The sequence below is a fragment of the Giraffa tippelskirchi genome, chromosome 3, assembly GCF_054371585.1.
Source record: "Giraffa tippelskirchi isolate mGirTip1 chromosome 3, T2T-mGirTip1v1.2.pri, whole genome shotgun sequence".
In the NCBI taxonomy this organism is placed as follows: domain Eukaryota; kingdom Metazoa; phylum Chordata; class Mammalia; order Artiodactyla; family Giraffidae; genus Giraffa; species Giraffa tippelskirchi.
In genome coordinates, this window is record NC_137277.1 from 51,481,239 (window position 1) to 51,506,230 (window position 24,992).

Genomic DNA, 24,992 nt, shown 5'->3' on the forward strand with positions numbered 1-24,992 from the left:
GCTGTTGCAGTCCTATGTCATCAGCATATGTAAATCTGAACACAAATGCAATCTGGTCTGCTTAGTATAAACGAGCTAATGTGAATAAATAAGACACAAGAAAAATAAAATTTCTAGATTGGTTAGGGTAGGTAATGGTTAGCTGCAGGTCTTCTGGCTGAACTGAAAATGTGTCAAATTGCCATGCTTTTGTGATTTTGTCCTTAACCTGTGTTCTATTTGAATTTTCTGAATTTTATTTGTATAGCTTCACAGGAAAAAACTATTATATGCATAAACTAATTACAATTTCAGAAATAAAGAACAATAAAATGTTAAATTAGATTATAAATAATCTAATAATTATAGTGTTCATAAATTTCAAGTGTTGATGTCTTGTAGGACAGCAGTCCCCAACCCTTTTGGCATCAGGAACAAGTTTCATGGAAGATAATTTTTCCATGGATGGCAGCTGGGGGGTGGGGTTGGGGGGAAGATGGTTGGGAGGGGTTTCCAGTTTCCCTGGCTGCTCATCTCCTGCTGTGTAGCCCAATTCCTAACAGGCCACGGATGAGAATGAGTTGGGGAACCCTGCTGTAGGACCTCATGTGAAATTATGGTATAAAATGGTGTTTTAAAAACTAGTTCCACAAAGCACAAATCTTAATGGACCACAATCTTTGGAAAAAGGAGTATTATGATTAAATTTTACTGTCAGGGCATTGAATTCTCTAGTACCATGAACACAGTTTGTTTTTAATCGTTCTTAGTTTGCTTTTTACCCATAAAATCATTATTTGGGTTCTGATGTTCACAAGATAAAATTTTACTGTTTGGTGGTGAGCTTCTATAAACATCTACTGAGCACTTCTGTTGTATAATCACTGACCAATCATAAATCTTTGAACTTAAGCAAATACTGAGTTTCATTTATTTCACTGACTCTTTCAACTTTCACTTCTGACACCTATCACTGAGAATATACCAGTACTGAGTGTTCCAGTAAAATAAAATTCCATCAAATTTATTTATAAGAAATAAAGCAGCAAGACTAGCTGTACACATAGTCCTGGTTGGAGATAATATTACAGTAATGTTACATTAAATTTCACTCCACTTACCTACCAAGGGCCTGGTTTAAGGCCCTGTATGCTTGAATTTCATACCATTGACGACCTGGTAAAAGACCTCTTAATTTTGAATGCTGATCATTATACTGTCTCTTTAGTTCAACCTATAATTTTAAAATATATAAAGAATATAGTAGATAATTAAAGCTCATTTAAAAATCATATTAACTTCTATCATTTTGAATATCGTTTAATTAGGGTAGAAAGATTTTTTTTTTCCAATACTAAACTTTTTTTTGGTCATTTAAAATATTTCCATTCACCTTAACACTACCTAAATTCATACATAAACATAATTAATCAGCTCTGTGATAATATCAATCAGTTTTAGACATAATTTATGTACTACACAATTCTCAAACTTTCAATGTACATGTAGATAAATTTTAATAATCACAATCATAATTTAAAATATTTTCACTTTCTAAAAACTTTTTTCTATCCTTCTTCAGGCAATTTCCTTTATTGCTGACCTGGTCAACCAATGATCTGTTTTCTGATTTGCTTTGTCTAGAATTCTATGTAAATGTTATTACACTGTATGTAACCATTTGTGTCTTTTTCATCTAGCATAATGAGTTTGGAATTCATTCATGTTGAAACATATATCAGTAGTTCATTATTTCATGTTTATCCAGCTTGATAATCTCTGCTTTTTAATTGGGATGTTTAGACTATTTATATTCAATGTAATTACTGTCATGCTCAGTTTTAAACAAGAAAATGCGTGCTAAGCTGCGTCAGTCATGTCTGACTCTTTGTGACCCTACAGACTTCAGCCTGCCAGGCTTCTCTGTCCATGGGATTCTCCAGGAAAGAATCCTTTAATGGGTTGCCATTTCCTCTTTCCAGGGGATCTTCCCAACACAGGGATCAAACCTGAGTCTCTTATGTCTCCTGAATTGGCAGGCAGACTTTTTATTGTTACTGCCACCTGGGAAGCCCCAATTACTGTCATGATTTGGTTTAAATCTACAGTATAGAAAACACATTCTTCTCAAGTACACATCGAACACTCTCCAAGATAGACTATATGATGGGCCACAAAATAAGTCTTAAGAAATTTAAGACTGAAATTACATCAAGTATCTTTTCCAACTATAATGGTAAGAAATTAGAAATTAATAACATTAGGAAAACTGAAATACTCACAAATATGTGGAAATTAAAGAATATATACCTGAACAATCAATGGGTCAAAGAAATCAAAAGAAAAATCAAACAGTATCTTGACACAAGCAAAAATGGAAACACAACAAACCAAACTATGGGATGTAGCAAAAGCAGTTCTAAAAGAGAAGTCTATAGCAAAAAAAAAAAAAAAAAAAAAGCCTACATTAAGAAAAAATAAAGATTTCAAATAAACAACATAACTTTACATCTTAAGAAACGAGAGGAAAAGAACAAGCTAATCTCAGCAGAAGGAGGGGAACTACTAAGACAAGAGAAAAAATAAATGAAATAGACCAGAAAAAAACAACAGAAAAACAAATCAATAAAACTAAGAGTTGTATTTTAAAGATAAATAAAACTGATAAACTTCTGCTAAATAATTAAGCAAAAAAAAAAGGAGTCAAGCAATGTTACAAATGAAAGCAAAGATCACAACTGATACTACAGAAATACAAAGAACTGTAAGAGACTACTATAAATAACTATTTGCTAAAAAGTGGATAACCTAGAAGAAATGGATAAATTCCTAGAAACAATCAACCTAACAAGACTAAATCATAAAGATACAGAAAATCTGAACAGACCTATAAAAAAGGACATTAAAGCAGTAGTCAAAAACCTCTCAAAGAAAGGCTCAGGACGGGATAACTTCATAGGTGAAACTGAAACTCTACTAAGCATTGACACCATTCTACTAAGAATTAACACCAATTCTTCTCAAATGATTCCGTAAATACTGAAGAGAGGGGAACATTTCCAAACTTACTTTAAGAGATTCCCATTTTTCTCACACCAAAGCATGTAGGGACACTATAAAAAGAGAAAACTATAGGCCAGTATTCTGAGTGGCAAAAAAACTCTCGACAGAACAGTAAAAGGATCATACATCATGATCAAGTGGGATTTATCCCTGAAATACAAACTGGTTCAACATACATAAATCAATAAATGTGACATACCACTACCACAAAATGAAGGATAAAAATATTATCTCAATAGATGTAGTAAAAGCATTTGACAAAATTAAACATCCTTTCAGATAAAAGTTTTCAAAAATGAGGCATAGCGAAATGTAAACTCAACATAATAAAGGCCATAGAGACAAGCCCATAGATAGCATCATACTTAAAAGTGAAGAGCTAAATGTTTTTCCTCTGAAGTCAGGAATGAGAGGTGCCCTCTCTTACCACTTCTATATAACAAAGTACTAAGTCTTAGCCAGAGCAGTTAGGCAAGAAAAAGTAATCAAAGGCATCCAAATCAGAAAGGAAGAAGTAAAACTGTTTGTTTGCAGATGACATTATCTTATATGTAGAAAATCCTAAAGATCTACCAAAAAACTCTTAGAACCAATAAATGAATTCGTAAGGTTGCAAGATACAACAATTAACATACAACAATCAAAATAAACATACGAAATAGTGTTTCTATACACTTACAACAAACCATCCAAAAAAGAAAAAGATGAAATTAAGAAAACAACCCCATTTACAATAGCATCAAAAAGAATAACATTCTTTGGAATAAATTTAGCCAAGGAGGTGAAAAACCTTTACACTAAAAACTATAAAACACTGATGAAAGAAACTGAAGAAACACAAACAAATGGAAAGATCCTGTGTTTATGGATAGGAATAATTAGTATTGTTAAAATGTCCTTATTATCCAAAGTGACCTACAGGTTTAATAAAATCTCCATCAAAATCAAAGCGACATTTTTTACAGAAAGAGAAAAAACAATTCTAAAATTTGTATGGAACCACAAAAGACCCTCAATAGTCAGAACAATATTAGGAAGAAAGAACAAAGCTGAAGGCAACACATTTCCTAATTTCAAACTTTGGTAATCAAAAATTTGATTTACATCAATTTATAAATTTTATTTATATTAAAAACTTTAGTAATAAAAACAATATGGTACAGGCATAAAATCACTCAGGCCAATGGAACAGAAGAGAGAGTTCAGAAATAAATCCACATGTATATGGTTAATTAATCTTGGACAAGGGCAACAGGAACAGACAATGGAGAAAGGATAGTCTCTTTAGGAATGGTGGTGGGAAAACTAGATATCCACATGCCAAAGAATTAAATTGGATCCTTATCTTATATCATATATAAAAATCAATTCAAAATGAATTAAAGACTTAACTGTATGATCTGAGACCATAACACTCCCAGAAGAAAACAGGAAAAAGCTGCTTAGTCTCAGCAATGATTTTTTGGATATGACAACAAAAGCACAAGCAACAAAAGCAAAATAAAACAAGTAGGACTACATTAAACTAAAATGCTCATACATAAGCACTATATACAAGAAACAACTGACAAAATGAAGACAACCTATGGAACAGGAGAACCATACATCTGATAAGAGGTTTATATCCAAACTATCAAAGGAACTCATGCAACCAACAACCAAAAAAAAAAAGTAAAAAACAAAAGAAAACCTGATTTAAAAATGAGCATAAGTCCCAAACTGGCATTTATTTCAAAGAAGACTCACAAATGGCCAGTGGGTATATGAAAAAGTGTTTAACATCACTAATCATTACCAAAATCACAAAAGATGACAAGCGTGAGCAAAGGTATGGAGTAAAAGCAACACTTATATACTGCTGGTGGGAACGTAAACTGGTATAGCCATTATGAAAAATGGTATGGATATTCCCCTGAAGAATTAAAAATAGAATTACCATATAATCCAGCAATCCCACTATTGGATATATATCTAAAAGAAATAAAACCACTGTCTTGAAGAGATGTGTGCAATCCTATGTTCCTGCCATGTTTTTCACATACGCAAGATATGGAAACAACCCAAGTGTCATTGATGAATGACTGAATTGATAAAGAAAGTGTAAACTATACACACACACGTGTACATACAATGGAATATTATTCAGCCATAAAAAGGAAAGCTTGTCATTTGTAACAACATGTATGAAGCTGGAGGATGTTATACTAGTGAAATAAGCCAGACATAGAGAGAAACACAGCCATGACATCACTTATACATGGCATCTAAAAATGCTAAACATACTGAACTCAAAGGTATGTGGTTAGGTAGTAGGTGAGGGGTAGAGGAAATTGGGAGATACAAGGTAAAAGAATATAAATTATCAGTACTTTCAGTTATAAGATGAATAAGTTCTGGGATCTGAATGTACAGCATGGTGATTATACTCAATAGTAATGTATTGTACACTTGAAATATGCTAAGGCCTTAAGTGTTCTCATCACATACTGAAAAAATAGTAACTATGTGAGGCAATGTTTATGTTAATTACCCTGATTATAGTAATTTTACAAAATAAATTAAGTCACCACATTTTACACCTTAAATATATTCAATTTTTATTTGTCAATTATATCTCAGAGAAACTGGGGAAAAAAGAGGTTCATACAGTGCTGTGCCAAACTTTCTGCTGGCTTTGATACTGGTTTTGAAAAGATGGATCCCTTATTTCTGCGGTAAAAATCTTTCCTGGCCTCAAAACAGACCATAAATAACAATGAAAGTCAAATGAAAAACTGAAGAAGTTCTGTTACCTAATACACAATCAGCTCATACACAATCAATAACAAAATTTCACTACTAAAAGTGAATAATCTGTGAGAAAGCAAGTCATCAAAGATGAATAAGTGGCTAACTGGTAATGATAAATGGTAAATGACATGAAAAGATGTTCAACCTTATTAATAAACCAAGAAATGCAAATTTAACATTTCTATTGTTTTTAATTGTAGAATACTGAAAAATATTTACTAAATGTGTTTATATTTTCCAATAACTATAGATAAATCTTAGTTATTTATCCAAAACATGGACATTCATTACATCTTTGTATTGAAGAAAATTAAAAAACAATCTAAATGGACATCCAGTGGATCAATGAAATATATTACATTTATTCTGAGATAAATATTGGGTTATTATACAAAAAGAAATAGATCTGTATGTTCTGAGATGGAAATTTAGCCAAGATATATGTTTTAAATAAAAAATAAAGTAAAACACACACAACACATACATACAAATGGCCAGGTGTCATGTTAGGAATAAGGACCACAATTTAGAGCAATGCCAGTTTTAAACTACCCCCAAAAGATTTAAACCAAACCCTAACAAGAACCACAGGGAAACAATTTAAAGACTGTCTTTTGAGCTTTTCCCACATCTCCCCAAATATATTGTCATATCATGTCTATATAAGTTCAAAATGATCAGTTACTAACTCATCTGCCTAAAAAAAAAATAATCAATATTCTTCAGAGAATGATAACAGAACCCAGAATCTCAATTATGTACCATTCACAATGTCCACTCTACAATAGGAATTACTAGAAAGATATCTGTAATCAAGAAAAAACAAGCAGTCAATAGAAACCAATTGAAAAAGGGCTCAGCTGTTGGAATTAGCAAAGACTTTATCTGTTATAAATATATTTAAATAACCTAAAAACACACGGTTTAATGACTGGACTTTAGAGAATCTCAGCAGAAAAGTGGAAATATAAAAAAGATCTAAATAGAAATCAAAAGAATAGAAAACTGAAAAAAATTCACTATATGGGTTTAACAACATAATGGAGAAGGCAGAAGAATTAGTCAGTATATCTTAAGACAGATCAATAGAAATAATGAAACATCAATTAGAGCAAAATCACTTTATACACACCGAAAACACTGGTTAATGTAAAAAAATCAAAGCATATAAAAGCAGTTGATGATGATCTAAACAAATTTAAAAATCAAGGTTGAAACTGTACTAATGCATTTGATAAAATATTTACTGTCTCAAAGGCTCCACTATTAAAGGATATCAAGAATTTCTCACTTTTCCGAGTGACTGCATCTACATTCATTTTCTATCTAGACAATAACACAGAGATTGTGTTAAATTCAACTTCTGCTTCTTTTCTGGACTATCTAGTCTTTGAAGTTGATATTATAACCATATAATTTTTCAAAGAGACTCAATTAATTACAGGGCATAAAACTACATTCCTAGTCACACCAAAGGGTACCACATACCCAGTCTTCATCTGGTCTTCATAAGAATTTTTAAAATTATATCATCTCAAAAGAGAGTTACTTTTATACAAGATCAGAATATATATGGTATACACAAATCAGACTGACCTATTTAAATATATGTTAAAGAACTTTTTCCTGTAAAAAGTAAAACGCAAGTTATTTTTTTAAATTGAAAAAAATTTTTGGGCTTCCCTGTTGGCTCAAACAGTAAAGAATCTGCCTGCAATGCAGGAGACCTGAATTCGATCCATGGGGTGGGAAGATCCCCTGGAGAAGGGAACAGCTACCCACTCTAGTATTGTGGACTGGAAAATTTCACTGATAGAGGAGCCTGGCAGGCTATAGTCCATAGGGTTGCAAAGTTGGACACGACTGAGCTACTTTCAGTTCCACTTTTCATAGTTAATTTACAATGTTGTATTATAAAATGCAAGTTCTGAGTGAAAGGAAATTATGTATTATGATTTTACATTTTTCATACACTGAATGAAAAAGAGGAGTTATGCTTTAAGCTACTTTCAAGAATGCTGTAGAAATATTAAAAATATGCATGTAAAGTATAAAAATTGATATAATGAAAAGAAGAAATTTTTGGTAACAAAAAAACCCCACTAAATTCTGTTCAATATTTATAATTTCGGCTGTGTGCAAGGTATCTGTGATAGGCAGTAAGAATACAAAGACATGAGAAAAATATTTTCTGCCTAGCAAGAGCTTACAAGGATAGAAATGAATGAGTACAAACGGCCATCAAGTAAATACAAATGTAACTGATTACAGTGTACAGAAGTTAAGAAACAAAAACATGCCTTGTATTTGGTACAAGAGTAATTAAGGGTCTTACTTGAAAAGGCAAAGAGAATGGAAAGGAGGCCTAGTTCATAACACACAGAACTTAAGTGACAAAGAAGATATGAGGATGGGACTCATTAAAGAGGGAAAAGTCAAAACTGACTCAACAGTTGCCAGTCACTGACAGAATCCAGTAACCCACCGAAAGAAGACAAAAAGTACATTTAAGGAAGAAGATAAACTTGGCTTAAGTCATGTTAAATAAATAATTTCTAAACCAAGAATAGATTTTGATAATGAGTTAGCTAATTAGAAAGTCAAAATTGGAAAAGTGGGGAATCAAAGATCTTATTAATAAATGATAACAATATCTGTCAAACTGCTATAATGTTCCATGCACAGTGCAGTGCTTAATATGCATTATTATCTCATTTAATTCCTATAACAATCTTAAAAAGATTTTTGAGATTTTTACTGTTACCCCATTTTACATATTAGAAAAATAAGGTTTAAAAAATTAAGTAACATGTGGAAGGTGACCCAGTACATAAGTAGTAAAGCCGAGATTTAAATTTAATCTATCTCCAGAGCTTGTTCTCTTAAGAGGAAGAACTCCAGAGTCAGGACACTACATAGCTTCTCTGAGTGAGATCTTAGGTAAGTCAATTCTACTGTAGCTTACTTTTCCTATTTAAAAATGGAATGAGTATTAAAATCTAACTAAAATAAAAAATGATTTTCAAATTTAATGATAATTTATTCCCATAACAAACTGCTAGTATGGTAACTTCATAAGTTGATTATAATTCCCAGCAACTCGTTAATCCAATGTAAAACAGTAGGAGTTGCTCCTTTCAGCGACTCAGCTTTTAAAGATATCCTATGTGGGATTCCTGGGCAAGTATTTATCAAGTGGTATATATTTCAATCAATCAACCAATAAACCTTCCTTTAAGTGTCATAGAACATGCTCCTTAAAGTAGTATAGTGAATAATAAGGCACCATAGGAATATTAGGTAATATTAAAAAATAATTTCTGACAATTCATCGATAAAAGTATAATAGAGATTATAAAAACTACTACAATATTGTAAAGTAATTAGCCCCCAACTAAAATAAATAAATTTATTTAAAATAAATAAATAAATAAATAAATACTTAAAAATTCTATCCAACTGGGAGAAATATACATTTCTTATCTGTCTCTCAAAATGTAACTGAGCATTTCTCTATATTAAAATTATTTTCCCTCCCGAAATTTACATTTATTCTTTGTTAGACATAATAGCTTGAGGATTTTCAAAATTTACCATACCATGCTAAGACATATACTTTGTCATGATCACTCTGCCTATGACAACAACTGCTTTAGGAAATACTAGTTATAAGTTAAATATTTAGAGGTAATACAGCAAATGCATGCATGTGTGCTCAGTCATGTCTGACTCTTTGCGACCCCATGGCCTACAGCCCACCAGGTTCCTCTGTCCATGGAATTTTCCAAGCAAGAATACTGGAGTGGTTGCCATTTCCTTCTCCAGGGGATCTTCCCAACCCAAGGATTGAACCCACATCTCTTACATTTATCTGCATTGGCAGGTGGCTTCTTTACCACTAGTGCCACCTGGGAAGCCCAATATAGCAAATATTAGGTTAAATAGACGAAATTCTATCTCCTCAGTCTTTTATTTTTCTTTAAAATGAATTAACTTTTATGTATGAGTACATTATTTCAACATGTTGAAAATTTTCAAGTACTTCTTACAATCCAAATGGGCTTTAAAATACTGCCAATATTTTATCTAGGGAAATTATTTTAGGTAAAAAATAAAGAAAAAAAAACTTTTGAAAGTAAATATATATAAAGGCTAACTCTGAAATATTTTTTATTATATAAAGAAGGAGAGTTTTAAAAATAAATTTAAAAATTGTCTTTGGGTGAACACATTTAATTAGGGAAAGCAAAAGTAAGAGTTTGGAAAAGGTAGAAAGCTAGTACACCTCATTTTAATGACATCAGAATCTATTTCATTGTACACTTAGGAATTATCAGGCACAAAAATCAATGCCCAATTTAAAATGACATAAAGCATATGTGAAAAAGCCAGTTTCTCCTGCCAGCAAATAGCCTAAATGTTAAGTAAACCAAAGGCTGGAAGGGATTAGTTGAAATGTCAAAAGACAACCTTTTACTTTTACCTGCTCATCCTTATAAATACATTCTCATCCCTCAGGCATGCTTTCCAAACAAATAGTTTCAATGTGCAGCAGCAAAAGGCCCATGGCAAGTTCTGCCATCTTGTAACTGTCAAAGAGATTAGTCTTTGATCTATTTGGGAGGTCATGTCCACATTCACATTAGCTATACAGTCTAACAGCATTATACCTGTTGACCAATGCTTCTTTAATGCCTAATGAGACAGACATTTTATATTATGGAAGTTAACTGTGAATGTTTTTTCTAAGTTTTGACAGAAAGTAAACACCATAAAGTGAGCTCAAGTGTGGTTTGGAAAGATGATCTTTTAGACCAGTTAATGTTACTTTTCAAATACATTTTACAAGGCTTTCCCCAAATAGAAAGCTATATTTAATAGTACACTCTGGAAGAAGTTTAAACTACTTGCTCCCCATCCCCAATAAACTAGTGTATGCGTAATTCTGAAGGGATGTGTGAACAGCAGAGAGAAGGCAAACTATTTCATCAGAGGCTGCAAACTGGAGGACCAAAGTTGTTTTTGTGTGGCCTGTAAGTTCAGTTCAGTTCAGTTCAGTTGCTCAGTTGTGTCCGACTCTTTGCGACCCCGTAGACCGCAACACACCAGGCTTCCCTGTCCATCACCAACTCCCGGAGCTCATTCAAACTCATGTCCATCGAGTCAGTCATGCCATCAAACCATCTCATCCTCTGTCATCCCCTTCTCCTCCAGCCTTCAATCTTTCCCAGCATCAGGGTCTTTTCAAATGAGTCAGTCCTTCACATCACGTAGCCAGAGTATTGGAGTTTCAGCTTCAGCATCAGTCCTTCCAATGAATATTCAGAACTGATTTCCTTTAGGATGGACTGGTTGGACCTCCTTGCAGTCCAAGAGACTCTCAAGAGTCTTCTTCAACTCATAGTTCAAAAGCATCAATTCTTCGGTGCTCAGCTTTCTTTATAGTCCAACTCTTACATCCGTACATGACTACTGGAAAAACCATAGCTTTGATTAAGATGGACCTTTGTTGGCAAAATCATGTCTCTGCTTTTTAGTATGCTGTCTAGGTTGGTCATAGCTTTTCTCTCAAGGAACAAGCGTCTTTTAATTTCATGGCTGCAGTCACCATCTGCAGTGATTTTGGAGCCCAGGAAAATAAGATCTCTCACTGTTTCCACTGTTTCCCCATCTACTTGCCATGAAGTGATAGGACCAGATGCCATGATCTTAGTTTTCTGAATGTTGAGTTTTAGGCCAACTTTTTCACTCTCCTCTTTCACCTTCATCAAGAGACTCTTTAGTTCTTCTTTACTTTCTGCCATAAGGGTGGTGTTATCTGCATATCTGAGGTTATTGATATTTCTCCCAGCAATCTTGATGCCAGCTTGTGCTTCATCCAGCCTGGCATTTCACATGATGTACTCTACATATAAGTTAAATAAGCAGGGTGACAATATACAGCCTTGATGCACTCCTTTCCCAATTTGGAACCAGTCTGTTGTTCCATGTCCAGTTCTAACTGTTGCTTCTTAACCTGCATACAGATTTCTCAGGAGGCAGGTAAGGTGGTCTGGTATTCCCATCTGTAGCTTAAAACAGTATGAACTATTTGCCAGCTCTCAACTAGCTCACTCATTTAAATAATCTATTTAACTCCTGTAACAGCTTGCGCTTGTAGCCCATTGGTTCAGATGTTACACTGATTCACAAAACATTTTTCTCATAACTAGAGTTCAACATTCACACAAAATGAAAAACACTCTTAACATGGTAGTTTCTAGACAACTGAAAATATCTCTGCATCACAGGCTAACCCAATATAAGTACAGATGAGATGCTGAATAACAAAGATAGATAATCAAGACTGAAGTGGCACTTGGGGAATGATGTAAAAATACCCATTTAGCATACAAGCAAAAGTTTCATATGGATTTGGATTCTGATTTTACCATTACAAAATACTTGAGATCAAATAGTAAGTTCCTTAAGTCCACTAATGACTCAGATTTACTGGAGGCAGTACAAGTAGTATAATACTGATATGAAATAAATAAAATATTTATTGTATATATGAATATGAAATAAATAAAAGGATTATACTTTATATGTCAATAAGAAATTTAAGTCACAATTTTGAACATTATTTTTTCAACTTAGTTAAACCCAACAGTGCTGGCCTTAAACATTTGTGTACAAGAGTACACTCTTACAAGCTTTATAACTAGCTTGTGAAGAAATAAATGGTGTGATAAATACAAGTTGCAACTATAAATGCATCCCTTCACTGTATTACTGCCTCATATGAAAGGTGATGAAATTTGTCCAAATTTGTATACATATTATTATTTCAGTAATAAATGCCTTCCTAAAAGCAAACATTATAGGCAGAATATACTTTTATTTTCTTGTATGTAAGCTTTATGACAAAAGTTCAAGCCTGGAAATAAGCCTAAGAGTAAATAATCAGCTAAACTTACTAATTAAAAATATTAAGAAAACTTTGCCTCAGAAAAATAAACACATTTGTGTAGCAAACACTTAAGAATAGTTTTATCTTTAGTCAAGGTACAGAACCTAAAATATAAACATTTATAGCAAACCAAATCTGGAAGACAGACACTATGCATTAGAGACACTTATTGCTCCAGATCATCACAGTGTAAATAAACACTTTTATCAGGGTATCATAATATAAATTCCAATGGTTAGAGTCCTAAACTCAGTGTAAGATCTTGTATGTGAAATAATTTAGCTAGATAAAAGGAATATAGCTGGTTTTATTTCATCTGGCATATTTTCAAGATTTCTGAAACACCAAGTTAACCAAATATAGTATATATGTTTTTTTTTAAACGGGGAAAAATGGGTTTCTGCCAAGAATTAAGAAGCCAGGCTTCCTTTTAGACTTAAATACACCACAGACACACACACACACACACACACACACACACACACACACACACACACACTTGACATGGTTTTCAACTGTTACTTACTCTCCTTGTTACACTACACTAGGAATTGACCACAATAATCTACCAAGAAATAAGAATCAAGACATAGTAACAGTAATATAACTTATCTGACATATGCTTTAAGGCTGCTTTGAATAATTTACCTTTTCAGAAAAGCTATATTAAACCTTGTGCCATAGATTGTCAAGTGTTGCAACAGACAGCCTAAAAATTTAAAATATAAAAAAAAACAGAGCTTCCCTGATAGCTCAGTTGTAAAGAATGTGTCTGCCAATGCAAGAGACACAGGCTCAATACCTGATCCAGGAAGATCCCACATGCCCATGGAGCAACTAAGCCTGTGTACCACAACTACTGAGCCCATGTGCTGCAACTACTGAAGACTGTGCAGTAGAACCTGTGCTCTGCAGCAAGAGAAGCCATCACAATAAGAAGCCTGAGCACTGCAATTAGAGTAGCGTCTGCTCGCTGCAACTAGAAAAAGTCTGTGCAAAGCAATGAAGACCCAGCACAGCCGAAATTAAATAAATAAATAAAATTTTAAAAAAGAGAGACAAGAGCCCAGGAAAAAAGCAGAAACAAATATTTTTCTATTAAAAGAAAAAAAAATGATAGTTAATCCTTTAAGACATGAAAGAAACTATACGCTTATACTCTAAAGGGGGCCTTCCTGGTGTCTTGGCAGTAGAAAATCCACCTGCTGGTTTTTTAGCGACTGAGCCACCAGGGAAGTCCTGACTCTTGATAAGCCTGAGCTTAGCACGAATGTTATATGCTTATTCTCTAAAGGGGGCTTCCCTGGTGGCTCCACTAGCAAAGAACCTGCCTGCAATATGGGAGACTTGGGTTTGATCCCTGGGTTGGGAAGGTCCCCTGGAGAAGGCAATGGCTACCCACTCCAGCATTCTGGCCTGGAGAGTTCCATGGGCAATATAGTCCATGGGGTCGCAAAGGGTTGGACACGACTGAGCGACTTTCACTTTCACCCAGTTTTCCTCGGCCCTAACTCTTGCTATGCCATCGAGCATCACCCACACTAGGCTGGCTCCCTTGAGTGTGTAAGGGCAAGTAGCTCATTCAGTGATTATCACACACCTTACAACTCTCGATCAGCTGACCTCACAGAAGCAGCATGATTTATACCAGTGGCTTCTGGAATAACTGGAACTTTCTTCCTCTCCCCTGTGAAATTTTCAAGGTATCAAAGACTCACACTGCACAAATCTTCCCAAGGGTTAAATTCAAAGACCTAAGTTAACAGAAGGAATCTGCTAAAGAACTATGCTGCAGCTGCTGGTGAACACAGGTACAGCCAGTGGTCAGCCCATCCCCTCAGACACACTCAGGAAGCTTTTCCCTAGACCACACAGTTGGACGCTGGTGGTTCTGCATGCTTGTTTTCAATGTTTTTCATTTAGTCCAAAATCATCCTTCTGTTCCTGAGGACCAGGAGAGCACACTGTTGTAACTATTTTAAGCCTTTGATGCGAAAAACATTTTAAAGTGAATTTGTCAGATTTTGTGTTTTAACCAACTTCTCTACATAAAAAATTGTCATGGCATGGTTTGCTTGCAAGTTCAGAGTCCATTCATCATGAAACAGTGAACATAGGACAAGGTATTCTATAATAAAAAGCACTTCTTTCTGTTTCACACACCACAAAAAAAGAATCCGCCTGCCAATGCAGGAGACACAGGTTCAGTCCCTGGGTCGGGAAGATTCCCTGGAGAAGGAAATGGCAACCCACTCCAGTATTCTTGCCTGGGAAATCCCATGGACAGAGGAGCCTGGTGGGCTACAGTCCATGAGATCACAAAGAGTCGGACATGACTTAGTTAGTGACTAAACAACAACAACAAAAAATTCTGTAAAGGGCTAAGTTAAAAAAATGTTTTTCTTAAGAAAAGTAGGCTTTGTTAAAGCAATTGAGTTAGGCTATCCATAACAAAATATTATCCAGATAAACCCGAAAATGCTTAAATTATCATCTCTAGAAAACACCATACATATATTTTTTTTGAAGCAAGGAGATATAATGGAAAAAGCACATGTCTTAGGGTTAAAGCTTTGACATTTATTAGTTGTTTGACCTTATCCGCTGGAGAAGGGATAGGCTACCCACTCCAGTATTCTTGGGATTCCCTTGTAGCTCAGCTGGTGAAGAATCCATCTGCAGTACACAAGACCTGGCTTTGATCCCTGGGTTGGGAAGATGCCCTGGAGAAGGGAAAGGCTACCCACTCCAGTATTCTGGCCTGGAGAATTCCATGGACTATATAGTCCATGGGGTCACAAAGAGTTGGACATGACTGAGCAACTTTCACTTTTTCTGACCTTGGGTAAATCACAGTATCCCATCTAGCTTCCCTTCTCAGTTTTCTCCTCTGTAAATGTAAGAAAATAATTCCTGCCCACCCTACCTAATAGAGCTAGATCAAGAAATAAATAACAATGGACATGAAACAGTAAAGCATTATATATTAGAAATAAGTAAAAATAAAAAAAGAAGTAAGTGGGTTGGAAGAGTCATTAATAATCCCATATATCTAAAAAAATAACATAGGCTTGGGTGGGTATTACAGGCTGTTGCAACATACAGTTGCATGTAAATGAAAATAAGTCATAGTACTGGCAGACAGAGGAGGTCATCTACCTTAGGCTGTTCATCTCAAACCATAGTTTTGACACTTGGATCAACTCTCTCTGAAGGTGCTTAATGTATACTACTCAATATAAGGACACATTATTTTAGGTGACTCAAAAGTTTCTTCAGCTTATGGAGTGGCCCTTTTTTTCATTAAATATCAATGAAAATATGTACATTGGCAGCAGACACATAGAGAGCAGTGTTCAGTTTTGAAATTTCTTTTTCTAAATGACTTTTGCAATTGATCTTAATTTTTCTGAAAAAATCATAACTAACATTAGCACTCCTTAATATCCTTCAAAATTCTTTTTGATCACTTTGCAACCTATGTGCTATGTGTATTTGAAGAGAACTATATAAAACATGTTACTGGTGTAATCTACAGAATGAGTACATGATTGTCCTCTATTAGTCTAAATATTATTTCTTACATATATCTTACAATCTAGAGCTTCCCTTGTTAAAGTCGCATACAAGAGCCAAATACTTCTAGCATTAACAACCAACAAAATGAAATATTGTCTTACATAACAGAGCAACATGAGACTGTAAGTGGAACCCTAGGCTCTTAAAGGAAAGTGCAAATATTTAGAGGTTTTGTTAAGAAGGATGCGTAGTGCTGCATTCAGCAAGTATCAGCAACCAGTACCTATTCCTAAACAACACTCTAAGATAAAGAAGTCTCTCATGGAAGAGGTGTGTGGATGCAAAACTAAGCACTGAGACCGTGGGAGGATGGCACAAAAGTTTAGTGGCAATGGCAGGCATAGAAAGTAGAAGCTAATCCCAGCGAGAGGAGGCTCAGATTCAGATAATTAAATGCTGTGATATTTAAACATGAGCACAAGCAAGACAAAATGTGCACATAAGAAAAAAGATTACATGAACATTAGAAAACATTGAAAACATACTTAAAACTCTGTTTATTACCTCCATAGTTCAACAAATGAGTCTTGATACTTTTGTCATCTAGACTTTTATTATTCAGTCACTCAGTTGTGTCTGACTCTTTGCGATCCCATGCACTGCAGCACGCCAGGCTCCCCTGTGCATCACCAACTCCCTGAGTTTGCTCAAACTCTTGTCCATCAAGTCAGTGATGCCATCCAACCATCTCATCCTCTGTTCTCCCCTTCTCCTCCTGCCTTCAATCTTTCCCAGCATCAGGGTCTTTTCTAATGAGTCAGTTCTTTGTGTCAGGTGGCCAAAGTATTGGAGTTTCAGCTTCAGCATCAGTCCTTCCAATGGATATTCAGGACTGATTACTTTGAGGATTGATTGGTTGGATCTCCTTGCGGTCCAAGGCACTCTCAAGAGTCTTCTCCAACATCACAGTTCAAAAGCATCAATTCTTCGGTGCACAGCTTTCTTTATGGTCCAACTCTCACATCCATACATGAGTACTGGAAAAATCATAGCTTTGACGAGACGACCTTTGTCAACAAAGTAATGTCTCTGCTTTTTAATATGTTGTCTAGGTTGGTCACGGCTTTTCTTCCAAGGAACAAGTGTCTTTTAATTTCATGGCTGCATTTACCATTTTCAGTGATTTTAGAGCCCAGATAGATGGGTCTCCCCATCTACTTGCCATGAAGTGATGGGACTGGATGCCACGATCTTTGTTTTCTGAATGTTGAGTTTTAAGCCAGCTCTTTTCACTCTCTTATTTCACTTTCATCCAGAGGCTCTTTAGTTCCTCTTTACTTTCTGCCATAAGGGTGGTGTCATCTGCATATCTGAGGTTATTGATATTCCTCCCAGCAATCTTCATTCCAGCTTGTGCTTCATCCAGCTGGCATTGCACGTGATGTCCTCTGCATATAAGTTAAATAAACAGGGTGACAATATACAGCCTTGACATACTCCTTTCCCAATTTGGAACCAGTCCGTTGTTCTATGTTTGGTTCTAACTGTTGCTTCTTAACCTGCATACAGATTTCTCTGGTGGTCTGGTATTCCCATCTCTTTAAAGAATTTTCCACAGTTTGTTGTGATCCACACAGTCAAAGACTTTGACATAGTCAGTAAAGCAGAAGTAGATGCTTTTCTGGAACTCTCTTGCTTTTTCTATGATACAATGAATGTTGGCAATTTGATCTCTGGTTCCTCTGCCTTTTCTAAATCCAGCTTGAACATCTGGAAATTCTCAGTTCATGTACTATTGAAGCCTCGCTTAGAGAATTTTGAGCATTACTTTGCTAGCACGTGAGATGAGTGCGATTGTACGGTAGTTTGAACATTCTTTGGCATTGCCTTTCTTTGGGATTTTTATTATTACATCCAAACATATCTTTCAAACATAAGTGTTAGACTTTTAAAAAACATTTATTACTTTCTACATTTGCAATATTATTGTTAGGAATGTTTGACTCAGAGCTTCTCAAATGTGAATGTGTGAATGTGGAAAGAAAGCATGTGGGTTCAGAGTACTTCAAAATCTCATACTTTATCTTAGAGAGTAATTGAAGACTCTGGTTTCAGGAAGGCAAAGGAATTTTTTCTCTTCTTTCTCTGCATCTTAAAAACTGAGCCCAAATTAAAAGATAAATAAGAAAGAGAAATAGTTTCATTTTCAATTAAACTAAGACATCTGCTAAATTAAATCCAAATACATGACTGTGAAAAGCATATGGATAAACTGTAAATGACTAAGCAGAGAGGTGAAAGTTCAAACCAAAGTACCCACAGAGCCACTGATGGGAAAGAAGGCAGTTAGGCCAGCAGGAGTCCAGAGACGCTGAGGATGAAAATGGGAACTACTGGAGGATATGTAACCACAAAGATGAAAGAAGAAAAAAAAAACAGGAGGAAGATCTGAGACCCAGCAAACTCGGGACCAACACAGAAGACAAGCAAATCAAATTCCTGGGATGACAGTAAAGGGAAGTCTCAGGATATTGGCCGTTAAGAGAGTTTAAAGAGCAGCTTAAATCTTGATTGAAGGAGGAGACTGGAAGGCTCCAGAAGACATATCTTTGGGGGAGGAAAAGAATTGACCTATCACCTGGCAGGTTTCATAGGAAAATTGTATTGAGTGGTGCTACACAGATTTATTGAAGATCTCTTTAAAGAACTTTTTAAAAAAAATAAAAAAGCTGAAGGAAGGAAGTCATTTGACTACCACGAACAATATTTTCATAGTCATAATAATGTGAACACTGATTATGTATTTAATAAAAAAAATTGTGATATAATGATATTGGGAGGATGTAAAGAAGGGAAAGGTGGAGTAAGGGAGCTAAAATCTTCTCTCGTGTAGGAAGTAAACAGCTCCTGTCTGAAATTGATCAAATAAAGATAAAATATGGAGGTAAATATCAGATGAAATAGTAAAAGAAAAGTGAAAGTCACTGCTTCTCAGAAGTAGGGGCTGGTAAAGGGGTAAAAGCCAGTAAAAGCCAAGAGGCTATTAATATAAGAAACTATCTACTGCTTTTTATCATATTGGTGCAAAAGTAATTACAGTTTTGCATTATTGAACTTTGCCGTTTGATACTGGAATACATTCTTAAATGTGGTTTTGTTAAATATCATTTTAATACACATTTCTCACTTTATGTTGTTTTGATAATGACATTACTTGCTGTTTATTTTATATTAGACTACAGAAATGATTTTAGACAAAAAGCAAATTTGAACAATTTTTTATTTAAGTTCAAAATGGGTCGTAAAGCAGAGGCGACAACTCACAACATTGACAATGCATTATAGGCCCATGAATGATTGATGAACGTACAGTGCGGTGGTGGTTCCAGAAGTTTTGCAAAGGAGATTATAGTCTTGAAGATGAGGAGCGTACTGGCCAGTTATTGGAAGTTGACAACAACCAACTGAGAGCAATCACTGAAGCTAATTCTCTTACAACTATATGGGAAACTGCTGACGAACTCAATGTCGACCATTCTAAGGTCATTTGGCATTTGAAGCAAATTGGAAAGGTTAAAAGCTCGATAAATGGGTGCCTCATGAGCTGACTGAAAACAAAACAAAAATCGTCGTTTTGAAGTGCTGTCTTCTCTTATTCTACACAACAAGTAATTTCTCAGATTGTGACCTGCGACGAAAAGTAGATTTTATATGACAACCAGCAACGTCAGTGGTTGGACTGAGAAGAAACTCCAAAGCACTTCCCAAAGCCAAATATGCACCAAAAACAGGTCATGGTCACTGTTTGGTGGTCTCCTGCTGGTCTGACCCACTACAGCTTTCTGGATCCTGGCAAAACATTACATCTGAGAAGTATGCTCAGCAAATTGATGAGATGCACCAAAAATTGCAATGCCTGCAGCTAGTATTGGTCAAAAGAATAGGCCCAATTCTTTTCCATGACAATGCCCAACTGCACCACACACAACCAATGCTTCAAAAGTTGAAAGAATTGGGCTACAAAGTTTTGTCTCATCTGCCATATTCACCTAACCTCTTGCCAACCAACTACCATTTCTTCAAGCATCTCAACAGCTTTTTGTAGGGGAAACACTTCCAGAACCAGCAGGAGGCAGAAAATGCTTTCTGAAGTTCGTTGAATTCTGAAGCATGGATTTTTATGCTACAGGAACAAACAAACTTCTCTTTGCAAAAGTGTGTTGATTGTAATGGTTCCTGCTTTGATTAATAAAGATGTATCTGAGCCTAGTTAAGATTTAAAATTCATGGTTCGAAGCCACAATTACTTTTGTACTGCTGCTGCTAAGTCGCTTCAGTTGTGTCCGACTCTGTGCGACCCCATAGACGGCAGCCCACCAGGCTTCCCCGTCCCTGGGATTCTCCAGGCAAGAACACTGTACTAACCTAATATAAATCAGGCTCTTAGTAAAAGCTTGACTGGATTTTTTTTCAACTTGATAAAAAAAGTAATTAAAAAACAAATGCAGATTGATCATTTTAATTCATGGCATACACTTTTATACTTCACTATATAAAGCAATGGTGTTCAACTGAGAGTGATTTTGTCTACTAGAAGATATTGGCGGTATTGAAGACATTTTTGGTTGTCATAACTGGTGGGGGAGAAGGGTTTGCTGCTGGCATGTAGTCCAGAGATGGTTAGTCCAGAGATGCAGTTAAACATCCTACAATGCACAGGGCATTGCTCACAACAAAGAATTATCCTGCCCCAAATGTCAACAGTGCTAAGCTTCAGAGACTCTGCGAACAAATCTGATAATTTTGATGAAATAGAAAATTACACTATGACTTAATATATACTTTATTATACTCCCTAGCACAATGGGGCTATTCATCCCCAAATTAGAAAGCATAAACTGAACTCATTCCCAAGGTATCAAACCTTACCCTCAGTGAAAAACAGGAAAGACTGATGTTATAAACACTGAACAGTGATGTCTTCTACAGTTTATATTATCTTCGACCTTGCGTGTGTGCATGCTAAGTCACTTTAGTCGTGTCCGACTCTGCAACCCTATGGACTGTAGCCCATTAGGCTCCTCTGTCCATGGAATTCTTCAGGAAAGAATACTGGAGTGGGTTGCCATTTCCTTCCCCAGGGGATCTTCCCAACCCAGGGATTGAACCTGTGTCTCTTGTGCCTCTTGCACTGATAGGCAAATTCTTTATCACTGAGTCAACCTGGGAGATTTTATAATTGGGAAAAAAACAAACAAGTGACACACTCATCTAAAGCCCATCTCATATCTGCACCCTGTAGGGTTTAAGAGAATCTAATTAAGTAAATTGATTAAAATCCACTACAACTAAAATACTGCTCTGAAGAAAACAAATTAAAATTATATTCAGAGAAATTAATTCCACTACTTCCCTTGAGGTAGTGCTGCTGACTATGCTCTGTGCCAACAGAAGTTGAGTCAATCAACCTTACAAGTCCCCAGGGTGATAAATTTACTTTTAAAACTTTCAACCTGCCATGAAAGCAAAATATAAAGGTTTAAAATAGCTTGTTCTCACCAAAGAACAAGATAAACACAGGAAAAGCACTTCTGAATTTTTCAAAAACCAAAGCTTTTTAAAAACTTTATTAATTTATCCAAAGGTTTAACTTCTAGCTATATTCAGGCATGGTTTTTTTCTCAAAGGAAATACAATGATATGAGTGTTGGAAGAAAAGGCTTTCAACCAGACTTACTGAAAATTTTGTGATTTTTAAATGATTCTTCCCCCAAACCCAAAATATTCCTTTAAGAAAGGAATATGGGAAATTTTTTTAAATTAAAAATACCTCAGCAGTTCATCCATTTATTTTATGTCTTAATTTTTGTTTTTCAGGAGGGATGGGAACAAAGTTTGGTTATCTCATTTTTCTCTGTGCAAGGCAAATTATAAATTGTCAATGTAGGTGGAATAATTAGGCTTAAAATAGATTTTAATTTTTGAATTTCAAGGTTTACTTACAATCTGCTTAAATTTTGGCCAAACTATCTTAAAAGAAAAAAAAAGAAGCTGGAAAAAATTTTCTGAGTAGGAAAAAACGGTTTCAGTAATGAGGATAAACTTATTCTAGACATTCAGAGGTGACTAGGTTTTTCTTCCATATCTGTGATTTGGCCAAAATGTTTCCAACAATTCCAACAGCAAGCTGCTGGACTCCTAAATGTTAGAGTTTAAGCCCTTTAAGTTTATATACACAGCCATTTACCCTGGGTAACCACATATTATTATCAGGGTTAGATCCAGGTGGGTTTCTGTATCAGCTGCTATATTATACAACTCCACTACATTCTGACTTCAGACTATTCCTGGATCTGGTTTCCCATGCTGCTGCTAAGTCGCTTCAGTCGTGTCCGACTCTGTGCGACCCCATAGACGGCAGCCCACCAGGCTCCCCCGTCTCTGGGATTCTCCAGGCAAGAACACTGGAGTGGGTTGCCATTTCCTTCTCCAATGCATGAAAGTGAAAAGTGAAAGTGAAGTCTCTCAGTCATCCAACTCTCAGCGACCCCATGGACTGCAGCCTACCAGGCTCCCCCGTCCGTGGGATTTTCCAGGCAAGAGTACTGGAGTGGGGTGCCATTGCCTTCTCCATGGTTTCCCATAGCTTAGAATAAAGTCTCATATCCTTAAAATGCCACACAAGACTCTAAATGATTTGGCTCTCTGAGTAAGTCTCCAGCCTCTATTCACATGCCATTCTCCCCAACTCACTCTCTACCTCCACTTCTTTCAATTCCTGGCAATAGCTATAGTCTTTTCCACCTGAGGGCCTTAGCATATGCTGTTCTATCTGCTGAAAATACTCTTACCCATTCTGCTGAACCACATAACTCCTAGCCTTCTTTCCTATGTCAGATTAAGTATCACTTTCTCAGGAAGTCTTTCTTTTACCCCCAAAGACTAAGTCAGGATCCTGTTATACATTCTCATAGTTCCTGTGACTTTTTTCCTACAGCCTTCATCACAACTGCAATTGTTTCTTTATTATTTTAATTTCAGCATTCCTCACTAGACTGTAGTTCCATGAGACAAGGGGCTATAATCTGTGAGTGTATCACCGTGTCACCAGTCTATAAAGTACTTGATACTCGAGCCAGATATTAAAAAAATAACTGTTTCACTATTCTGAATAGTCTTAATAATTTGAATAGTTTTATAAACTGGCTTTGATGAGGCCATTCCATTTTATCAAATGTATGTATTTTTCAATGTAGACAAGATTCGAACCTCGTTTCTCTGGCTCCTCCACCTACTTTACCCAAATCAGCCAAAGTAAATGGATATCTAGCTGGGAGGTGAAAGGTGTTACTCAACTTCACCTTCCCTAAGCATCAGAACACCCAGATCCTATCCAACCAAAACATCCTGTTACATATTCAAGTCCTTTACTAAATTACAGACATCATTAAGAATGGCATCTTGTTCACTTTTGCACGGACTATACTTAGTACAAATTGTGACAGTCTGTTAATAAATGAATAAATGAATGCTAAAACACTCAAGATCATTAACACAATGATGAAAGTGATTCAAAAGGAATATATGGATCTACTCAAAATTACTAGGAAAAGTTTTGTTTCTGAAATCAAGTTTGTCTTGATATCCCTTGCATTCCTGCCTTCATTCATCTACTCAGGAACATTCACACTGCTGCCAAAGCAACAAGAATAATGAAGGAACAACATCAATCTACTTAAAAAGAAATATCAGATTTAAGAATTCTAATACTGCCATCATCTCATAATATTTTGACACTTGAAAGCTCTGGTTTACTGTGCATTCAATTTCATTAATGCCGTTATCCTTTAGGGCAAGCAATGGATAATAGCCCTTTTCTGAGGTTTATAAAACTGCCAAGAATGAATGCATGGAAGCTTATAAATTTATGTGTTTGTTATAAAGTCAATAATTTAACAAAATTAAAATAGATGCTGGTATTTTTCAATCATTAATATAATTTTTCAAAATTGATTAAAAAATAATATACTTAAATAGTTCAGTTCAGTTACCTTCAGGACTAAAATAAGTTTCCTAAATGAAAAAAGGAATTCATAATGATTATCATACGCCAATACTAAGATAACTCATCAGATCACTATATGAATTTTAAATAGTTTTCAAATGAAATCTAGCTTGTTAACTCAACATATTATATTACTAAAGCAAAATAATACACAAATATAAAATTTATTATCTCAGTTATTTTAATCATTGCTCTGATACTGCTTTTCTGATACTGCATATCATCATCAAATTTTATTAAACCTATTGTAGAAATTGAAGATACCAACTTGAACATTTTTAAAGCATAAAATTTTTTAGGTACATGCCATGGCTTCATGAATTTTTCTTCAGAGGAAAAAGACACAATATCCATGAAGGGAGAATATTTTTTATACTATTAAACTGTGTTAAGGATAAAAATGTAAATAAATGCAAATAAAATGGAACTTTAAAATCTAAATACTGTACCTTATAACATCTCACAAATTATGACCATGCCACCAATTTGAGATGTGGATGCCTGAATTATAAAGTTGAAGGCTGTTTTAAGTTTTTAGATCATACTAATTGGCCAAAGGATTTGCTTTAGATACCCACTAAAAGGGCAGTGTTGTTATACTGTGACTTAATTGCATTAAAAGAA

At 35.2% G+C, this 24,992-nt stretch overlaps 1 protein-coding gene across 1 annotated transcript in view; it reads right to left on the minus strand.

Moving 5' to 3' along the window:
- Positions 1-24,992, minus strand: part of BRIP1 (BRCA1 interacting DNA helicase 1) — a 199,797-nt gene that overhangs the window by 22,203 nt on the left and 152,602 nt on the right. Inside the window, 1 exon segment of the mRNA XM_081585017.1 lies at positions 1,101-1,213. Within this exon segment, the coding sequence (XP_081441143.1) occupies positions 1,101-1,213 (113 nt within the window).